Source organism: Scedosporium apiospermum (genome assembly GCF_000732125.1).
Source record: "Scedosporium apiospermum strain IHEM 14462 chromosome Unknown SEQ_SAPIO_0098, whole genome shotgun sequence".
In the NCBI taxonomy this organism is placed as follows: domain Eukaryota; kingdom Fungi; phylum Ascomycota; class Sordariomycetes; order Microascales; family Microascaceae; genus Scedosporium; species Scedosporium apiospermum.
In genome coordinates, this window is record NW_015971799.1 from 842286 (window position 1) to 858830 (window position 16545).

The window sequence follows — 16545 nt, forward strand, 5'->3', positions numbered from 1 at the left end:
GGCAGAAGCTGTTCGAGGTGCCTAACAAGCGGGCCTTTCATCATGCATAGGGCCAGCGATGCATGAGACCTTCTCTTCTTCTTCTTTTTTTTAGAAGTCCGCTGCAAAGGCCGCCTCGCCGGGTTGCCTCACAATTATCGGGCAATGCAATGCCCCGACAAAGGACGAGTTGTCGGTCTCATATGGGCAGACACTGCAAGATCAATCAATGCGAGCGACAAGTGTCATGCATTCAACAGGAGAAGTCTTTTCCGCCGAATCTGGCAATCTAGCGAACCATTAAATCGACGCGCTATACTGCTAATATCAGGGTAATGAAGACTCATACGAAGTAGATAGGGCTCCGTTTCCTGGTGTCCAGTAAACCTGCCAAGTGGCGGATCTTCCGCTCGGCGCACAGATGCCGCCATCAGGAACCCTTGTGCCGTGGATTCCATGGGATTGCCCGGTTTGGTACTTGCAAGCTGGGAATAATCACTCTTGACAATTACTTATAATTCTGACCATTATAGGGAACAAGGGAGATGGTGGCTGGAAGCCAGGTTTCACAGTGCATCCACAGTTGGCCGTCGAACTGGGGAGTCTGACGGTATCACGGGGTCGATTGCAGCAAATGAGGACACTGACAATTTTGTTCTTTTGTTTTCTCTCTGTCCTTGTCTTCGTCGCTTTCCTATCCGGGGTACTTGTGTCGATGTCGATCCGGTCCTTGACGATGGGGAGGGGGGTATTCATCCAATACTTGCTTCGGACAACCATAACAATGGCATGTTCCAAAGCCCATGTAAAACAGTAAGGGTCTTGTCACATACAAGTGATGTTTAACATCACCACGCTCACTTAGATTAAACGGAACTTCGTACTGGATTCAATATCATGCTCCAGCACATACTTGTAGGATCGTATATATCCTTGACCACAGAAAAATACACCGGTCTCCTCGTACATGTAAGACACATCCTTCATGCTCTCGTACGTCTTGGACGATGGCGCATCTCACGACGACCAAGTACACACTCTTGACGAACCACACCCGATAAGCACAGAACCCTATGACGGGATGTCATCCAGGACACTATGTTTCACCTGCACGTGTGATGCGGGTGTAAGGTAGCTCCCGCAACCACTCGGGGTTGCAAAAGACCGGCCTCGGCGCTTCGCCATACACGAAATGAATGAGAAGTTGTTTTCTGATGTTTTCTTCCGAACCAAAATGCACACGCCGCATTTGACTCATCTTTTTGGACTGCTTTTAATGTCTTGGATTCATGTCGGTGTTTCTTCGTCCGGGGGTTCCATATTTAAGCCTATGCCAGAGGCGAATATATATATATATAGTACACGAGACTTCGTATCATGCATCAACGGAAGACGTTCGTGTACGTACTAGGACGAACCAGTGTGTGAGTTTATTCGAATTTCTCCCAAGTCGCATCGCGTGGTGCAGCCTGGCTAGCAGATATTATCAAATGAAAAGAATGAGAAATCCCGAGATGGATGGATCAGACCCAAGCCCAGCCTGTCGCTCAGCTCGCCCTGGAGCTGCCAATTGCAACAACCTCAAGAAATCGTCAATGCCTCATGTAAGCGACATGTCGCCCTACTTCGTACATGTCTACTGCTTCCGGATGCCGCGTTGCCTGCAAGATAGCATGCAAGGCAACGCACCGACTTCGTATACTTTTTCCCTTTCCCTTTCCTTGTGCATCTTTGTTATGCGGAGTTTATCGGTTTATTGGGCCCCAACGGTTTCTTTTCCCATGCTGTTGGGATTACAATCGGTAATGCATGCTTCGCACTTTGCAGAAGATGAAGTCGAATCAAAGTAACATATAATACGAAGGTAATGTCGAATGAATTTGGAAGTGAGTGCCGGGAAATGAAAGGGAACCGGCTCCCGAAACGAAACAAATACTCGAAGCCCATCTGAGTGGCACCCACACCTAATACTCGAAAGAACGCTATTGTTTCCCCTTCGTTTCCCAGGAGCCAGGACCGGGATCACTCAGAAGAGGAATGGGAAGGCTTTGAAGCTCGGGAACCATCTCGGATTATTATTATTTTCCTTCTCGGGAAACATCAATCTCAAATCCCAGCTCCTCGGGGCAATTTTCCCCAAATTTGCGCTTATGCGGCTTCTGCTGGGAATGGAACTCGACTCCTTCGTCCAAATTGTGGTGTGTAGGAACTTTGGGGGGTGTGTACCTGTATATAAAATTGACAACCTCTTCTTGATTCCATTCGGTGTGAGAATTGACAGCCTTGAGTACAGATTCATGAAATTATGAGATGATGGCATGATCCATTTTGTTATTTTCCTTTTCATAGAGCGTAGAGCCTACTGGGCCGGAAATTGGCTGCTCTGGGATGATCTTCCAGTCAGAGAGGGTATTGGAAAGGTGTAAGACAGACCAATATGCATGGTAACCTCGTCCTGGCTAGTATCAATAAAACTTTTACAAAAACGCCGAGGGTTGACACCGATGTTAGTAATAAGCTAGTAGTTACTGATGGAGTGGAGATAGCATTGAATAAAGGGAAAAACAGAGAGAAAGAGAGGAGTGTACCCAGGACCATGGCTAAGCTGTACTATCCGAAACGAGAGAGGTGTGCTTCTTTCTATCGGAGCTTCGCAAGCGACGTTGCTTCTCCACAGAGCCAGGCCAACATGAAACTTGCCAGGCGCAGCACGCTACTTCGAACCCCATAAAGTGAGAATCAGATCATCTGGGCGTCTACATGACCGTTCCTTTTTGGCATCAAAGGGGGAAGGAAGGGGAGGGGTTCAGAGTAGTACGACGAGTGGAGATCAGCCCAGGCCAGATGGAAAAGGGGTGGGTAACGAACGGCTCGAGGTATCAAGTATGACCATTGACAAGGCACGAAAGAAGCCATCCGGGGTAACGAGAAGAAACACAATGAAGAGGAACCTCTCTTTTCTTTCGTTTCTGAACTTCTGCGTAAGCTTGGTTTCTCAGTCCCGCTGCTTGATACCCTGTGCTTTTAGCGCGTGATAGCAAAGGGGTGTGAGGAGGATGTGCCCCTCGCCCGGCAGGATGGTCCCTTGGGATGTCGCATATCCAAAAGAACGCCCATTTTCTGTCAGATTTACTAAGTCCAAAGGGGAAAGAGGGGGTTCGGGACTGCGTATAGTGTAGAAAAGGACCCAACAAAGTCGTTGCATTGACATACTAGGTAGGTATACTTCCGAGTGGAAAGAGGTGCTAAGTGAGAAGGGGGGCTCTAGAGGATGGATCTTGGAGCAAATCAGCGCTTGGAGAAGCACTCTCGAGAAGGTTGCAGCAGGGAAGCGAGAAGGTGTGTTAGAGGTGAAAGAGCACTTCTGGGCTCTAATTGGCTGTTCACCAGAAATACTAGTACGAGCGATGTGGAGGTGGTGAGGAAGAAAAGTGAAGATACGAGAGCCTATTGGTCTAAATGCCGAATAGCTTAGATCGGAAAATGACCAATGAAGATGCGCACAGGACTCGCTCTTTCATCTCCATCCTCTCGACTCTGTCTTGTCTTGGAATCGGTCCCCTTTCAGTTGCTGTCTGTTTGGGGACTGGGAAGCTCACTCCTTGTACCAAGTACCCCGTTCGTTTCGGCTAACACAACTCCCAGATACGGACGATACGGAAGAAAGGTTTTCTCGTTATGATCCTGTTGAAGGACGACGGGAGGAAGTTCGGGGCACGTGGACAGCTGGCCGCAGCCCAGTCATATCAGAACCTGCAAATCATGCCCTGACCTACTTGTAACACCAGTCGGGGATCGAGGGAGTATTTGTTTTCTGTTCTCGTGAGATTATTTGAGATCTACAGTCATGCAGGAAGAAATCGCGTAAGTCGGCTCAAAAAACCTGCCCCTCAAGTCTCGTGGATTGTCCCCCCGTCGAGGATTGGCGGCATGAGGGCTTGCGTCCAAGGTATGATCCAAGAAGCAAGTTTCCATCGTAACAGAGACAGGAACGAGGCGTATTCCTGTTGGATGACAGCCATTCCCATCCCATCTCCACTGAAGGAGGACGACGCGCCAGAAAATGAGGCCAAGACGCGTTATCATGCTCGCTGAAACCACGGTAGCGGATATGCGGGCATCTATCATTGCCTCGGGGATTGAGTGGTGGGTGCAAGTCACACATTGTGGCAGGCTTCGGGACTTCGGCGAAACGACACACGAATGTGTGGCCCCCACGCACATCATTGACGACATTCCCCACGCTAACCTGTTCTTGACTGGCGAACTCCCCAACGGCTCGATATTCAAACAATTTAGTAAATTGTGGCTCAGCTGTTTGAGGCGGGCCAAACTCCCTTGCATCTGTTGAAGAGAGTAAACATCGCTTGGAAGAATTGAGATGCCCAAAAAAGCTCGGTTTGCCGATTGTTGGCTTTCTGCTATTTGGGCTCCAACATGCAGGGAGTTTCTATTTTCCCAATCTATGGACGGCGAGTCCGTGAAGGGACCAACTCAGACATGTCGGTGAAAAAGCATGGCTAATGTGGCTCCTGCACGTGTGGAGTGTGGCTGGGTCAATGCTGCCACAGGGATTGATGCTATTTTTGGCCTGGAAAGGGAAAAGTAGGCGGGCAAGGGTCCTGCTGTGGTCGGTGTGACCGCCCCGCTTCCTGTTAGACTCCGGGGTTTGGATTCTCCGGGCTGCCTTCCCGCCTAGGAGATCACATGACGCACAGACTAGGACAGACCGCTAAGTCCGATCGCACTTTGTGCTACTTCGGAGGCAACCCACGAAAGGAAAACCCGCTGCTCAAACAGGCGTCATCGCGCATCGATGAGGTCCGTCGAAGCGGTCGATTACCCTTTACCGCCTCGTCGTCCGAGCATGAAAAAAAAGGGCTCACAGGGATGGAACTGTTGTATCCGTCGGTCATGAGACCTCTATTCGGTCGGTCTAGGGTTTCTCCGTGGGAAACCGAGCAACCATCGACGTCATCGCAAGGAGCCGTGTGCTAATGAACGCCAGGCTCCCCTTGTCAGGTCGAAGTTTGGAGTGACGGAGATCCAGTGACATGGTTCCAATCTCTTGGCCCTGGAAACATCTAAACCAGCCACCACCCCACAATACAGAGGCTATCTGATTTCCAGGGTTCAAGGCCGAGTGGCAGGCCATAGGGTTAGATAGTGTCTTATCCTTAAGAGTCCCGTCATGTCCAGTACTTTACTTTTTTTTTCGGCCGGTTTGCCTTGCATGAAGGACGACGCAAGCCACCGTCGTTTGACCTTAACTCTTCACGGCCGTTTACTCTAGCAACACTCCCCCCGTCGTCTTGCCAGAGAATGAGCATGAAATTCTACGCGACGCGTAAATTCCTCGCCACATCCAGTCAATGGCTCGCCCTCCCGTTGACGTGGTCAATGTATTTTGATAACGAGGTAGACCAGATACGCTCTGACAAGTGTCACTTCTTGAAGGGTCCGCCAAGGGCAATGAGAGGAGGCCCTTGCACCTCTTCAACCGGAATGTATGAAGGAGTGTCATTGCCGACGCCGGCCGAGGTTCTTGACGGATTCAATGGAGCGCGGTTTCCAGTCACGCGCTCCGAACTTGCAAAGAATGACCCGCGAAGAACATGGGAGACCCTGGGCAAACCAGGGGCGGGAAAGCTAGGAAAACTTGGTTGTCGGGCATGACGATATCCTTGACCCGAGAAGGCCCATGGGCAGCTGAATTGTCGTCGTTTTAGCGTTCCAAGACTCATACATTTGATGTACACCCCCCCTCTTTAGGTTCTCCTTTCTGCAGGTCTAATCCACTGTCTCTGACCTGCCAACCCCGAGCGACTTGGTCTTCCAGCTGTCAATTCTTGTGACCTGGGTGGTATCCACTCCTCGAGGCCAACGCCTCTATCACAGTTCCTTGATTTCTCCCAGAGGGCTGGGCTCGTGGAAGCTTGGTCCATGAGCCAAGCGGTTCAATTAATCAGAAGACTGTAAACAGTCTGGCACCGTGTATTACTCTTATGGCCCTATTACATAATTAATGAGAGGAAACAAGAGCTATGCGTGAAGATAGATGTCTCGAATTTTGATCTTAAATCATCTGTTCTTGAAGGCCATGTTGGATTGGATGAAGCTCTGCTCAATCTCCACGTGAAGTTAGTGCCCGGGTTTAGTGGGGTTAGTGACTTTGCCCCGCGAGTTTGGGCTGGGTCAAATTAGTGGCTTGATTTGTGTGGCATCACTACAGACCCTCTGAAGCTGGGAACGCTAAACCACAGTACCCGCCAACATTCCAGCCACTTCCGCCAAAACCAAGCTATAGGCGAGGCTGAATTCTAGCCCGATCATGACATCTTCAACAAAGGGGAGAATCCTCCGGCACAATCGGACCCTTTCGGTATCTGGGAAGCCCATCGTGGCTCACGCCAAAATTTCGACGCTATTCAGCCCTTGTATTATACACTTTGATATTACAATGAGATAGATAACCGAAACTTGCTAATTAATCCGTCCTCTGCATCAACTGCATTCACCGCATCCGTCATCATGTCGAAGGACACTACCCCCAACCCCGTCCGCACGAAGTCCACCCGACGAAGCCCCGTCATCCCCGTCTCCCTAACCGAAGCCTCCCTCGACTCCCCGACATTTCGTACTACCACCGTCCACTTTGCCGACCAGGTGGACGGTATCGAACGCTGGCTCGATGGTTACGTCAGATCCACCTCCAAGCTCGCCCAAGACGTCATCAGCCTCGAAGAATCCATCAACTCCTATCTCCGACAACTCATACCTACCCAGGCCGTCGCCGACACGGTCATCGATAACGAATACACCCAGCTCGCACTAAAGAGGGTCGGAGATGGCGCCCGCGATTACTGGACGCAGATCCAGGCCCTGGCACGGCGTATGGATGTCATCGCTGTCGAACCCATCAAGTTATTCCTCCAGAATGATCTAAGGGCATTCAAAGACGCTAGGAGGACCATGGATAATGCACAGAAGGCATTTGATACTACGCTGGCGAGATACCTGTCAATGCCGAAGACGAAGGAGCCCTCCTCTTTGAGGGAGGATGCATTTGCCGTGTTTGAGACTCGGAAAGTGTATCTTAAATCCTCGCTAGACTTTTGCCAGCTTGCTCCCCAGCTGCGGTATTCTCTAGATAGACTGCTCGTCCGCATCTCTTCTGACCTGTGGGGTGCTCTGAGACAACACCGCGGGACGGCTACGAATTCCGCCAAGTGGAACACGGAGATCGATCGTATCCGGGGCTGGTGCAAGGATATGGAGTCTTCAGAAGCCGTTTTCAAAAGAGAACTACATCTAGCGAGACGGGAGATTGGGGAAGCCACGCTGCTATCAATACGACCGTCCCGAGACCTCGAGAGTTATAGCTCCTCGACCGTTGCATTCCTGAGCTCGAGGGGCCCGTCCTCCGCGAACGCCCCGAAGGAGGGTGAACCTGTCATCTCCGAGTGCCAAGGTTGGCTGTTCTTCAAAATACTGGCTGGGAAACCCGTGAGAACGTCGTGGACCCGTCGCTGGTTCTACTGCCGTGACGGCATATTTGGCTGGCTTGTTCAGGCACCCCACGGCGTGCTCCAAGGTGATGAGATTGGCGTCCTCCTGTGCAATGCTAAGCCCGCGGTGGGAGAAGATCGTCGCTTCTGCTTCCAGGTCAAGACCAAGAGCCAGACGATGATTCTCCAAGCCGAGACGCAGGGAGAGCTCTCGGACTGGCTGGAGGTGTTTGAGGTTGCGAAGAAGCGTGCTTTCGAGGCTAGCGTGGGCAAGAGCGGTACCTCTACGCCGAGCTCGGCTTTCTCGATCACGCCGCCAAATATTCCCGAATTCTCAGCCAAGGTGCTTGATGCTATCATGCCGGGTGAAGATGGTGCGGCTGGTGCGCTTGTTGTCCCGAACGAGAACCTGAACCTGGCGCAACGGTCGAGCTTCGACGTCAACGCCCCTGCTCGCCGGTCCATCTCCAATCTTGGCCGGGAGTTGGCGAGGGAAGATGGCGAAAGTAACAGAGAACATGCCGCTCGAATCATTCAAAAGTTGGACCTGCACAGAAAGGCCACTTTCGGCGCTGCTGCCGAATCTCCTCAATCCGGTGCAGGCCCGGCCGGTGGGATTGCAAGCCTCATCTCAGCTAGCCACACTTTCTTGCCAGGCTACAGCAGCGTTGTGCCTCGATCCGCTCCAGTGGGAGGTCTTGCCGGTCTTGATATCCCACCGGGTAGTCTGGCGCCGCCCTATCTCGCGCCTCCGCCGATCGCGACCAATCTTAGCAGGTTTGCGGTGACGGTGACGGCCGAACGCGGTTTGACACCTGACATTTCCCGCGCCATGTCGACGGCGGTCATGGCAAACTACTGGGGCAGCAACCCTTGGAGCTCCGTTTACACAACCACTAATGTCAATTACCACAGGCTCACCAACGCGGATGCTCAACAAGCAGCCGCCATGCGTCGAGGAAGCAGCTTCAGGAACGACAAGTCCACCGGAGGGGGAGACGTGAACCCGCCCTCGGGGCCGCATCACCCCGACCGACGACTTCCTGAATGGTTCCCACCGGGCTACCCTCCAGAGCTCAAGGCGCAACATGCCCAGTTCAGGCTGCTCTTCCCCAACGTTCCCATGGAAGAGAAGCTGGTTCTTGTTTTCCGAGCAACGTGGACGAGCTCTGGCGAAAGGGGATTCGAAGGGCCAACGCTCGCGGGCAATGGGCGTATCTACGTTACGCCCGACAATATGTACTTCTATGGCCAGCAGCTCGGCCTAGTCGTTGCGTACTCTATCGGCCTGGACTTTATCGCAGAAGTGACGGCGAACCCCGGACGAGACTGCGATTTTATTGTCCTTCGACTCAGCCAGGATTTTAACGATACCGGTCTGACCCGAATCACTATTAAGACGTTCCTCGAGGACGTTCGTCTTCTACATGCCCGCCTGAACCTCCTCGTCGATGATTTGCAGGCCGAGGAACCTATGGAGGTGAGCGAGATTGTCACGCAGCTCATCTGCCTCGAGAAGGACGAGCACGAAAAGAGGAGCCCAAGTATGGATAGCTGGGAGGACGTGGGATTCGACAGCCCCGTGGCTGAGAATCATCCCTTGCCAAGGCGACCTCATCAAATCGCTGATAACAACGCCCGACCCTGTCTTACGCGACACCGACTGAGGAGCAAGGTGCATCTTCCGACGGCACCAGTCATTTACGAGCCCGATGACATGAAGCTAAAAGTGGCCGAGCGGCACTTCGAGATTGGTGCGAAGTCGTGCTTCCACATCCTATTTGGCGACAAGAGCTTCCTTTTCCCGAAGCTCTATTTCGATCGAAACGCCCGAGACATCGTCCAGGGGCCGTGGGTTCTGGCCGATCACGGACGCATGAAGCGCGAATTCACCTTCAAGGCCGACTCAGTCGACATGCTCGGCCGCTCCAAGACATGCAACGTGACGGATTTCCAAACGATCGACATCCACCGCGACCACGTCACCTACGAAGTCACGCACGTAAAGCGGGCGTGGCACCTGCCGCACTCGCAGTACTTCAAAGTCGTCACCAAGATCGTCATCACGCACATCGCCAAGTCCAAGTGCAAGCTCGCCATCTACATCAAGACGGAGTGGAAGACTTTCCCGAGCTTCTCAAAGAGCATCGTCGAGCGCCAGGCCCTCAACGACGCTGAGGCCGACGCCGAGGAGCTCGCCGAAGCCGCCACCGATCAGGTCCGTCGTCTCGGCCCCCGCAGCCGCACCAAGCGCGCCATCCAGGTCTACGGTCACATCGGCCAGGAGACGCAGCCCGTCCCCTTCACTCCGGCGCATGCCGACTCGGCGAAGAAGCAGGCCGTGCAGCCGCGCACGTTGACGGAAATGGTGTACGAGACGCTCAAGTCGCTGACGCAGAGCGCGGTGACGTCAATCCTCATGTGGGCCTTTGCCGCCTTGCGCGTCTTGCTGCGCGTGTTCACGGCGCATCGCGTCATCTTGGTCGTCACGGGCTTCAGCTTGCTGGCGAACTTGTTCTTGACGTCCTTGGAGGGTTCGGCGTGGTGGAGGGAGCGGAGCGCTACGAGGTTCTTGGCGAGGTTGGGGGTTGGACCTAATGTTATGATGAGCAAGGCGGTGTATATTGCGGATTTGGAGAGTGTTCAGGGGACGATGCCGGCCAACATTTCCTGGGCCGAGGAGGGTAGCGTGTGGTATGTGTTTTCCCAGCTTTTTTTTTTCCTCACTATCCCTACTTGATCCTACATGAAAGGAGGCAGCAGGCTGACCAAGGTAATACCTATCCACAGCTTCTCGGCCTTCCAAGCAATCAGCGACGCCACAAGCCTCGACGGCCCCTACCAAGACGCCGGCTCCCACCTCTCCGCCGCCTCATCCCGCGCCACGGCCCAGCGTCTCCGGCGCATGCGTCAGCGTCTCGGAGCCTACCGCCACGACCTGCTCGTGGCCATGCGCATCGTCAACAGTGTCGAGCGCGAGATGTTGCAGTCCGAGTGGGAGAATTGGCTAGTGGATGAGAATTCTAGGTGTGAGCAGTTGCGGTCCATGTTGAAGGCGGGTGGCAGTGGTGGTGGTGCTAGCGGCGCGGGAGAGGAGAAGAAGGATGGTGACGGGGAGGGGGAGAAGAGGAGGAGGGAGAGGGCGAAGGCTTGGGTGGAGGGGTATTGTGGGAGTTGTTGGAGGGATATGGGGGTTTTGAGGGAGGAGAAGAGGTTGGCTTTTTGAGGATGACGGGGAGCGGGTGGGGAAGGGGAGGGGAAGTGTAGGATTTCGTGTGTTTCGTTATTTTGTGATTTCTATTCATGGAGTAGCCGTTACCCTGGGATTTGTTGAAGATATCAGGAGCAATATTATGGACTTTTAATCTCATCTTTTACCTTGTTTGCTGAACCTACCAGTCAGATCTCGCTTGCAGGAACCCCTAATTGAGCATCACAGCCTCCCCAAGAACCCGAAGGCAAAGCAAGATCGGTGTGCTCGAGGCGTAAAGTTTCTTTTGGTTTACCTTTCCATACCTGTCTATAGACCTGTCTATAACACGCCCCCTTTTTTTTACTCCCACTCGTTTATATCAACTGCTTCTTCACACCCCCGCCATCTCAAGCAACAACCCCGAAAGCCCAACCCGCTCCCCCACCGCCTTCAACCTCTCCAAATCCCTCTGCACATCCTCAAACCCACCAACTTCAACAAGCGCAACGGCAGAAACCACGATCCTCGCGCAAACCGCAAAAACAGCCGGCCTAGACGTCCACCCCAAGGCTCCATCCCCTTTCTCCTCCGCCATGTCCAGGAGCATCTTCAGCCCGGGACGCGTCCAAGCGGCTAGGGCATCGAGCGCCGGATCCTCGCGCTTCTTCTCGTCTTTCAGAGTACTCACAAAGACTTCTTTCCAGCGTTTCGTCTCGCGCACTTCGTCGACGAAGAGATTCTGCTCCTCGACAAGGAACAGCGAGGCGTCGAACTTGAGTGCTTCCTGTAGTTGCTCCGACCCGGAACCTAAGGCCCCGAGGGCGGAGAGCGGCGCGTCGACGGGGAAGTCGTGCCCGACCATCCGGCAGGCGGCGGCGGCTGAGAGCTCTGGGCTGAGGTCGGAACCGTGGCTCCAGGTGGAGAGGAGGTTGGCGGCCGCCTGCATGGGGATGATGGGGGCGGTGGTGGTTGAGGTTAGGGCTGAGGCGCCGAGGTCGCGGATTTCGGAGTCGTCGTCGTTGAGGAGGTTGTAGAGGGCTTGGTAGTAGGGGAGGCAGGAGGCGTTGTTTGGATCTGGGGAGGGGTTGGTGCCACTACTATTTGCGAGGGCGAACTTGAGCGCTTCGGCTGCGGCGTATCGTGTGTCGAAGGGCTTGTCATCGGTGCTCGATTCGGCGACCAGGAGCCCAAAGTTCCGCAAAGCACCCCCCTGGTCCCATCCACTTTCATCCCGGAGGGATAGCAGGCGACCGAGGATCACGCCGCTAGTCCGAATAATCTCGTCCGAGAGGCTTGGGTTCATCGAAACTCGCTGGAGGCGTGACCACAACCCCAACAGTGAGTCCTTGCTCGGCTGCACTTCCGGCATATCTCCCGTATCCGCCATTAGATCCGTGAAATTCTGCAGCGCTATGGCAAGCACGTCCTGTACTCGCGCAGCCATACATATATCTAGGTAGAGGGCAAATAGCTGCGAAATAGTCGACCCGGAGAGGTGTTCTACAGGCCACACCTTGGGCAGAGTCTCGAGCGTGGCAGCTAGCGAGCTCACGTCCCTGTCAACCATCTCGCGGGCGTTTCGTAGGAAAGGGTCGACGTTTGCGGGGTCGATAAGCGAGTAGACGCTCTGGACCGCGCGCTGGATGCGGAAGAGTGCCCCATGGTTTTCACCCTCTGCCATATCCCCCGACTTGACAAGAGATAGGGTTATGGTCTTGTGCAGAGACTCTGCCACTTCTTTCTTGCCATTGCGCACAAGACGGAGTCCGTATTTTGAGGCTTGATTGCAGACTTCAAGGTAAGTGGCCTGCAGGTCGGGAAGCCTCCTCAAATCTCGCGGTGAATTGTCCTGTATCTCCACCAACAACGCTGCCAGGCCGTCGTAATCCACTATTTCAGTTTCGTTAGCGAATTTTCTATAAGCACGTAATGACCCGTAACAAACCTGTTAATTGGGCCGGCATAACCTCCGCCAGGCGCTCTACCAAAAACTTAGCCGTCAACAGGGCGCCATGGGTACGGTTCTTCGCCCTCGCGGAATTCTCATCGGAATCTCGCGGTACCAAGATTGACCTCAACGACTCCAGCCACCTATCGTGGAGAAGACATGAGCAGAGGGTCCTAGCAGCGATCTCACGGACATGCCACGCGGGACTTCCCAGGTAGTCGACAATATATTGCTGCAACTCATCCCGCAGAGAAGCAGGCGGACCTGCTCGCCGAACAATATCAAGGGCCGGGAAGACCGCCTCAGCCGCCGCCGTAGTGGATATCTCATATACCATGTCGCGGCCGCTCTTGAGAAGACTCAGAAGCACTGGCGCGAGGCTGGGGTACCTTCCGTAGTGTAGACGGTTTGCCTTGCCGTCCCACCCCGCCTCCATCATTGTTTTGCTCTCGCTGGTGCCGAAGAGATTGTCCATCAAACCTCTCAGGAGGAGCAGGCCACAGTTCCGAATGGCCCAGCTAATAAGAAGCAACGAGTCAGCAAAGATGTAAGATAGTCCGGGGATTACTCGAGTTACAGAGTTTGACGTACATTTGCGATCGTAGGCAGTCGGCCGCTAGCTGGAGACAGAGCGGTAGGTACCGTTCTAATTTCCTTTCGAAGTGGGAGAGGTATGATGTCTTGAAAATACCAGTAAGAGAGTTTAGGGCGTGAACCTGGGGCAGGTTTGATCCATCGGCCTCTGATACGGCAGCTGGTGTGGCCCCGATCTTCATGAGCTCCTCCATAGCCCCGTCAAACGAGATCCGGTAGTTGGCAGACAGGATCCCAATCATCATAGACGGAATACCAGCAGACCTCCTCGTTGTCGAACGCTGTGTAGATATGCAGTTCAAAGTCGCCTAGATATAAATAATCAGAAATTTGACCGTGCGGTCTTGGTAGAACATGTTGGACCTACTTTGTACCACTGCTCAAGAAGAGGCAGTGACGTCTGTTCTTCTTGGTAAAATCTTGACATCTGGCAGCATATCGCAAATGTCTGGGATACTGTCGTCAAGGCACCACGGTGCCTTAGGGTGGACAGTTGCTCGAGCGAGAGGTTTCCAAAGGCCGAAAACACCTTCATTGAGGGGCACTGGTGATCCATTCCCCCGTAATTCTTAGCACCCTGGATTATCGCCTTCATGACTTTGCTACATGGTCGTTAGAGGAAATGCTGGGCGCTCGAGGCCAGGTGAGAAATCACATACCTAGATTCATCAACCGCTCGGAAGCTGTAACTCAAAAGATTCTTCGTATCCAAGCCCTCCATCTCATCCAAGTCATCCGGCAGATGGCCTTCGGGAGAGTCATCGCAAAGCACGTCTCTCACAACGTTCCATATCCGCCGACAGCATTCCAACATGGAAAAGTAAATTCGGTCTAACTCAGCCAAAGTCTTAGGCTCATATTTTTGTTCGTTGATAGAGATGACGATATAGCTACTCTAGTTAGCTTGCTGCTAGATAGCCAAGAAAAACTTGTAATCCCGTCTGGCGCACAACTTACCTCAGCGCCGCAAAAAGACCGTGTGTAGGTGCATCAAGCACAGCGAGACCCAGGTTATGCTCGGCCGAAGCGATTCTCTTATCCAAGGCCGCAATGAGATCCGACAAAAGCGTAGATTTCGCCTGCTGGTCCGCAGAGAACCTGTGGAGTAGCTCATAAGCCCGAGCAACGCCGTTGGCATGGTCAGCTCTCCCAGTTTGGTTAGCAAGCTCATTGGCTCTAGTTAGGAAGCGGGACAGAGCATCTGAAGGTGAGGTTCCTGGAGAAAGGAGGGCACTATAGTGGCCATCATTGAAGAGAAGCCTCAGCACAGAAGCAGCGGTGTCCCGAACGTCATCAAACGGGTCCATGAGCAAGTCGAGAAGCGCACGAGACCACGTTGCATCAAAGAGATCAAAGAAAAGTTCCTTATCGTCCTTGGTTTCCCACGTCTTCGCGGGGGCCGCTTCGAGCTGTATTATCTTTGCCACGGTCTTTAGTGATGTTACATGTCGCTGGTAGGAGGCAGTAGGGACTAGCTCGGCCCTCAGGAAGCGAAGATACCAGTGAAGGAAGTCTTCGTGGAGTTTCAATGCCGTAGCCAGCTCGGGTTCGGGGTGGGAAATAACATTAGTATGATACAGCGCTGGCTTTCGGGACTCGGTCGAGACTCCCGTGTGTTTCTGGTGTGTCGCCGCTCTTGCACGCACGAGGCTTCGCTGGAGCACAAAGATACCGCCGCGAACTCTCTTGTACATATCCCTAAGCTTTCCAAGAAGTTCATTCCGGAAGCGCGCCTCGGAGTCCGCGAAGTACATGCCAAGATGCTTTTGCAGTAGAACCAAGGCCGTGGGGGAGTAGGGGCGTGTCGTCGACGACGATGATATTATTAGAGACAGTGCATGCGTGCGGATACTAAATGAAGGGTGAACGAGAACGTGTTCGAGGAGGTCCTCCTGAAGCACGACGGGGCCGGAATGGTCCTTGTTTTGTACTTGGCCGCCATATACTGGGAACTTTTTAGTGTTTCTAAACAAATAACGGCTCTAGAAAAGTGTTCAAAAATACCTGGTTCTTCAACTAAGCCTACTCTCTTGCCGACCTCGAGCGAGGCTAGCTGAAGCATCGCGGGGATATCCAAGTACAAGTCTGGAGTTGTAATGGCCTTATCCAATCGATTCATTCTCTGTAGAAGTTCTATCGACTCCTGCTTCTCCGACTTGAACAGGGGCACGAAGATGTAATTCTTGATGCCGTCTAGCAGCGAGGGCTCAGCAGTCAAGAACTCCAGCAGCCACTCATGCCATATCTCGACGGTGAATGGTACTTGAGAGGCTTGAAGGAATCCCTGCTTGGACTCTATGGAAAGCATTCTATATACCGTGGCGACAAATTTGCCAGCCACAGGGCATACAAACTGGATTTCCATCCAGTTAAACATTTCGGCGAGGTAGTTCTTCCAGAGCTCAATGTCCGTGACTTTAAGCTCAGATTCCTTCCAAGTCTTGTACGTAGTTCCAACTTCTTTCAGTGACACAACGGACTTGGTGAGGAAGCGGTCGAGAACCATGATGGCAGACTTCGCCAGGGGCTTAGTGGATTGCTTGGCCATGACGGAGACAAGCGTGTCTAATACTGTTAGTTTTACGGGGCCTAGATCAGCCCTCGCTTTCCCTTGGATCATTAGATCGACTAGGAGATCTAGTACGAGTCTCAACGACCGCTCAGCATCTGATTCATTCCATTCGAGATACAGATCAAACAATTTGAGGTAGAGATCTTTGGAAAGGGCCCAATCACGGACTCCAGGAGTTTTCGATTTGAGGCATTGCTCGATGAATCCACAAAGTTTCACGCGGACCTTACTACTTGAGAGCTTTGACAGAGTCTCTCGTGAGATGAGCTGGTTGAAAATTGCGTCGGCGGCCCTTTAAAGAAGTTAGTTAGCCTGTACTGTCTATCTCGAGAGGAATGAGTCCAATTTTTTTTTCTCTTTCATACTCAGTTTTGGAATTATCAGGCTGCCCCTCTAGCCATACTACTAGATCGTTGGGACCCCTGCTGCCTGTGACATCAGGAGCATCGATCTTGATATCCTGCCCCGCGTCGGCCATTGTGTCGAGTCTGCCACGATGGTGGGGCAGTGAAATAACAGAGGTGGGCGAGAGGCTTATAAGACAGACAGCAGTCTCATAACGGTTGGGGAGCGATAACAGACTCAATGTGAAACGAGAGAGGAATCCGGAAGAAATATATAAGTCCACTCAAGTGAGTGAACTCGACATATCTTCTATGAAACAGCGCCGTCGACTCTTCTGCGACTAATACCTTTGGCGGGAGAGCATCACATTTGATCGCACCTCAAAAAAAAAATGAGATGACTCAGC

The 16545-nt window shown here is 52.9% G+C and overlaps 2 protein-coding genes across 2 annotated transcripts; one reads left to right on the forward strand and one right to left on the reverse strand.

Moving 5' to 3' along the window:
* Nucleotides 1-6510: 6510 nt before the first annotated feature.
* On the forward strand, nucleotides 6511-10713 carry SAPIO_CDS5380 (PH domain-containing protein; the record flags this gene model as incomplete). The annotated part of the gene is made up of 2 exons (XM_016787717.1): nucleotides 6511-10181; nucleotides 10278-10713. 2 exons carry the CDS (start codon nucleotides 6511-6513, stop codon nucleotides 10711-10713), a joined length of 4107 nt encoding a protein of 1368 aa, XP_016642732.1.
* Nucleotides 10714-11071: 358 nt separating this feature from the next.
* Nucleotides 11072-16272, reverse strand: SAPIO_CDS5381 (uncharacterized protein; the record flags this gene model as incomplete). Its single annotated transcript, XM_016787718.1, has 8 exons — nucleotides 11072-12570; nucleotides 12626-13146; nucleotides 13220-13530; nucleotides 13590-13824; nucleotides 13882-14112; nucleotides 14180-15167; nucleotides 15227-16086; nucleotides 16160-16272. 8 exons carry the CDS (start codon nucleotides 16270-16272, stop codon nucleotides 11072-11074), a joined length of 4758 nt encoding a protein of 1585 aa, XP_016642733.1.
* Between the last annotated feature and the right edge of the window lie 273 nt (nucleotides 16273-16545).